We start from the raw sequence: 5,174 nt of genomic DNA on the forward strand, positions 1-5,174 counted from the left end.
TGGTTTGGTTTGGTTTGGTTTGGTTTGGTTTGGTTTGGTTTGGTTTGTTTTTTTCGAGACAGGGTTTCTCTGTGTAGTCCTGGCTGTCCTGGAACTCACTCTGTAGACCAGGCTAACCTTGAACTCTCGAACTCAGAAATCTGCCTGCCTCTGCCTCCCAAGCGCTGGGATTAAAGGCGTGTGCCATCTCCACCTGGCCTCACTTGAATTTCTAACATTAAATTTATGTATTTTATTACATAAGCTTAAAACTTTATCAGCAGCTAAATTAGCAATATTAAATATTACCAAATTCACAGTGTGTAGTCAGCTGCCTCAAAAGTTATAACACCTCATACATATATCACTTGGATTTATTCAAGTTAAAATCCAAATAGTACCCTATCATTCCTACCTATCATGTTTAGGTGTTTGCATTCTATTTATTTACTTAAGACAGTGTTTCACTGTGAAGCCCTGGCTGGCTTGGAACTTCCTACACAGACCAGGCTGGCCTTGAATTTGAGGATCCTGCCTACCTCTACCTCTTGAGTGCTGGGATTAATGGCATGAGCTATCAGGTAGGACTGGTTATTAGGATTTTAAAAGTCCCTTTGAATCTAGACCAGTTCTTCCACACTTCCTCCTCTTGTGCTTCTGCCTTGTTGATAACTTTCCCATGTCCTTAAGGGACCCCCTCCCTGTGTCTTACTGGCGGGTCTTGATAGTCAGTTTCCAGCTTCTATTTCCTGCGAGCTAAACATCAGAGGTCAGTGATAAGTTTAGGACCACCTTCCTACTTTTTTTTTTAAAGTAGCACTTGTGTTTCATAGAGGGCTGAAACTTCACTCTATAGGGACACACGTACTGAACTGTCTTAGTTCTAATGGCACAAAGATCCATGACACCCCATTGTAAAGTTCCTGTCGGTCCTGCTTTGATTTAAGAGAGTGGCTGCCTGCATTGTTTGCTCATTTCAATTTATTTATTTATTTTTATTTTATGTACATTGATATTTTGCCTACATGGCCGTTGGGGGTGTCGGATTCCCTTGAACTGGACTTTTAGACAGTTGTGAGCTGCCTTGTGGGTGCTGGGAATTGAACCGGTGTCCTCTGGAAGAGCTCTTAACTGTTCTCTCCAGCCCCTGCACTGTTTTATCAGTTTTCAAAGTGGAGCTTTATTCTTATTCTATCCTGTTACCGGTCTGAATACACAGAAACTGCCTTGGCACCAGTGAAGCCCAGATCAATTTGAGCGGAGGCGAGAACCGAGTGCAGGTTCTGAAGACTGTCCCAGTGAACCTCTGCCTGAGTCAAGACCACATGGAGAATTCCAAGCGTGAGCAGTACAGCGTGTCCATCACCGAGAGCCCGGCCGTCATCCCGGTGTCAGGCATCACGGTGGTGAAAGCCGAGGATTTCACGCCTGTGTTCATGGCGCCCCCGGTGCACTATCCCCGCGCGGACGGCGAGGAGCAGCGCGTGGTTATCTTTGAACAGACTCAGTACGACCTGCCCATAGCCAGCCACAGCTCCTATCTCAAGGACGACCAGCGCAGCACACCTGACAGCACCTACAGCGAGGGCTTCAAGGACAGCGCCTCGGAGGTGAGCCCGGCTCCCCAGCCCAGAACACCAGTCTCCACTTTCCGTTCACGAGATTAAATGAGATTGAGTTTATCTACTCTCATTATTTTTAACGTTTTGTTGGTAATTTGGTATTTTGAAACACGTGGGCCGGGCGGTGGTGGCGCACGCCTTTAATCCCAGCACTTGGGAGGCAGAGGCAGGCAGATTTCTGAGTTCGAGGCCAGCCTGGTCTACAGAGTGAGTTCCAGGACAGCCAGGACTACACAGAGAAACCCTGTCTCGAAAAACCAAAAAAAAAAAAAAAAAAAAAAAGAAAGAAAAAGAAAAAAGAAAAAAAAAAGTATGAAACACGTGGAGGAATATGTCTGTCTCATCTGTTCGGTGATATTTTGTTTTAAGTTTTTTTTTTTTTTTTTTTAAAGAGTTATTTATTTATTATATATGAATACACTGTACCTGTCTTCAGACACACCAGAAGAGGGCATCAGATCTCATTACAGATGGTTGTGAGCCACCATGTGGTTGCTGGGATTTGAACTCAGGACCTCTGGAAGTGCAGTCAGTGCTCTTAACCACTGAGCCATCTCTCCAGCCCTTGTTTTAAGTTTTTATGAGAGGTTAGGAGAAGCTTTCAAGGGTTTATGTCCCTCATTGTTTTGAACTTTCCAAATGGTAGACACTAAAAATGTTACATGTCCATTCTTATTAAAAAACAGTATAGGTCTTGGCAGCTTTTGGCAGCCTGACATTGGTAGCATTTGCCATCCAGTGGGCTTTTATTTGTGTGTACTTTCTTTTTCTTTTTTTAAAATAATTTTTTTTTCTCAAATCGTAATTCATTCACACAGGGGTTATAAACACAGAAAGGCAGGATGTGGGGAAGGGGATGACACTGGAGTGTGGGTGTTCAGGGGGAATACAGATATCTTTCAGAACTGGGTATCGGCTGGGTGAAGGTTCAGGGGACAAGTCGTTATGACTCTGCCTATGACTCACTTGACCTTATCTAAGTTGGTATTGTCTGCCAAGGCTACCTATTTACAAGGTCTATGACTACTCAGGCTGGTAAATTTCCACAAAAGCTGCCTGTTTACAATAGCTTATAGCCATCTGTTTCAATGTTTTTCCACTGAGACCCAAGACTTGGTGTTAGTATACATGTGTGACAGGCCGATAGCTGATTTTAGGCCTTCAGTGTGTAAGCAGGGCTGCCCCTGACATCTCCTCCCTTCTCTAAGTATAGAAGGGCTGTGGCAATTCTAATCTTGCGAAGGTGGGGATAGAGGCCTGACCTCCAGTACTTGAAGGGGACCTTGTAATGGCTCCGGTCCCCCTGTTGTTGTCCAGTGAGGCATGAGGGCCATACCCATCCTGATGTCTTTTTCCTGGAGAGGGGATACTTTTGACATCAACCCCTATGCAGTCAGGCTTGTCCCTTTCTAACAGATTGAGAGGTCAAATTCCTCTCAAGCCCCCACAAATGTCACACAGGTACTTCTGTTTATCTACTTGTTTTAGATTCATAATTTCTAAATGCATAAATATAGAATTTTGATAATTATCTTCGTCTGGGCAGTCAATGTTGGAACACCACTTAGAAAGTTTTGACCCTAAAACAAGCCTCTGACCTTGAAGTCTTCTTTCTCTTGGCTCCTGGCACTCAGGAATCTGACTGTCAAGGTAGTGTTTCTTCTTTTAACATTCCATGTAAATTGAATGGAATATAATCTTTTACATAGTCTTCTTTCATTTATCGTAGTTTTGGATTTATTTGCTTATTCTTATGGGTAAACAATTTATATTTTTCAATTGCTGGTCAGTTTTCCAAGGTGAGTGAATATCACAATTTATTTAGGAATCCATTAATTGGTGGGTATTTGCTCGCTTTCAGTTTGAGGTTATTGTGCTTAATGCTTTTCTAAGCAGACTGGTGTATGTTTTAATAAGTGGACTTGTTCATTTCATGTGGGTATCTGCGGCTGGAATTACCTGCTGGACTGTGGGGTGTATATGTACCTTCCTAGGTGCATGCAAATAGCATTTGTAAGTTAACTTCATTCGGTGATGTAACAGTCATTTTTATTTTCCACACCCTTGCCAATACTTGTAAGGATAATTAGTCAGCTTAACTTCAGATATCTTAGTGACTTTGTCCACTTTGGTTTCAATTTGCATTTCTCTGATATCTTGTGAGACTGTGTATTGTTTCATGTGATTCGCCTTTCTTTGTATCTTATGTGGCGTGTCTGTTCAAGTCTATGGGCAACTTATGTTCCTTTTATTAAGCTGTAAAGGGTTCTTTAGGTAACAGGAATGAATATAAGCCTTTATCATCTATATGCTTTTAATCCCAGAGTCCTTTTTTCTTAATTAGGTCATTTAAAGAGTATAGGTATATAAACAAATCAATTTTACCTAATCAAATTTGTCTTTTATAGTTGATGCTTTTAAATGTTAATATTTTTCTAACCCAATGTCTCAACAATTTTCTTGTGTGTGTCTAAACCAATGTCTCAACAATTTTCTCTTGTATGTTCATGTGCATGTGTGTATTAACCATTTTCTCATGTGTGTGGTTAAACCAATATCTGAACAATTTTCTAATATGTGCATTTCTAGACAGCTGATCCACTTAAAAATAATTTTATAATTTTTTTCTAAATTTATATATTTATTCTTTTGGAGACAGGGTCTATATAGCCCTGACTGTCCTGGAGCTTGATATATAGACCAGATTGTCCTCCGACTCACAGAGATGTCCGCTTGCCTCTTCTTTTCCACTGCTAGGATTAAAAACATGTATGCACCAATATACCCGACTCTAAACGTGCTTTTACCATTATTAGTATTATTAATTTATTATTATTATTATTATTATTATTATTATTATTTTTGCAGACAGGGTTTCTCTGTCCTCCCAGGCTGTCCTGGAACTCATTCTGTAGACCAGTCTGGCCTCAAACTCACAGAGATATGACAGCTGGGATTAAACATGTGCACGCCACCATTTTCTGGTCTTCTTCTTCTTCTCCTTCTCCTCCTCCTCCGTATGTGTGTGTGTATGTGCATTCATGTGTGCACAACTTTTGAGAGTCCTTTCTTTCTTTCCACCATGTGGATCTTGGAGATTGAAGTCAGCTTGTCAGACTTGGCAGCCCGTGCCTGCTGAGCCATCTCACAGTATGAAGCAAGGCTTGAGGTTCCATTGTGTATTGATGTATACTGGTGTATACTGGTGTATAATGGTGTATACTGGTGTATACTGGTGTTCTTCCAGCGCCATTTATTGATTTTGAGAAGATGTTCTTGTGTCCATTTACTTGCCACAAAATCTTCGTAGAATGTCTACTGATGCTGTCTCTGTGGTAGAATGTCTACTGATGTTCTCTCTGTGGTAGGATGTCTACTGATGCTGTCTCTGTAGTAGGATGTCTACTGATGCTGTCTCTGTGGTAGGATGTCTACTGATGCTGTCTCTGTGGTAGGATGTCTACTGATGCTCTCTCTGTGGTAGGATGTCTACTGATGCTGTCTCTGTGGTAGGATGTCTACTGACGCTGTCTTTGTGGTAGAATGTCTACTGATGCTCTCTCTGTGGTAGGA

The 5,174-nt window shown here is 41.6% G+C and overlaps 1 protein-coding gene across 1 annotated transcript in view; it reads left to right on the forward strand.

Annotated features, from left to right (window-relative positions):
* Positions 1-5,174, forward strand: part of Grhl2 (grainyhead like transcription factor 2) — a 132,983-nt gene that overhangs the window by 44,733 nt on the left and 83,076 nt on the right. Inside the window, exon 4 of the mRNA XM_028767380.1 lies at positions 1,199-1,589. Coding sequence (XP_028623213.1) covers positions 1,199-1,589 — 391 coding nt within the window. The remainder of the gene's footprint in view (positions 1-1,198; positions 1,590-5,174) is intronic.

Source organism: Grammomys surdaster, unplaced genomic scaffold (genome assembly GCF_004785775.1).
Source record: "Grammomys surdaster isolate TR1022 unplaced genomic scaffold, NIH_TR_1.0 63, whole genome shotgun sequence".
Lineage (NCBI taxonomy): Eukaryota > Metazoa > Chordata > Mammalia > Rodentia > Muridae > Grammomys > Grammomys surdaster.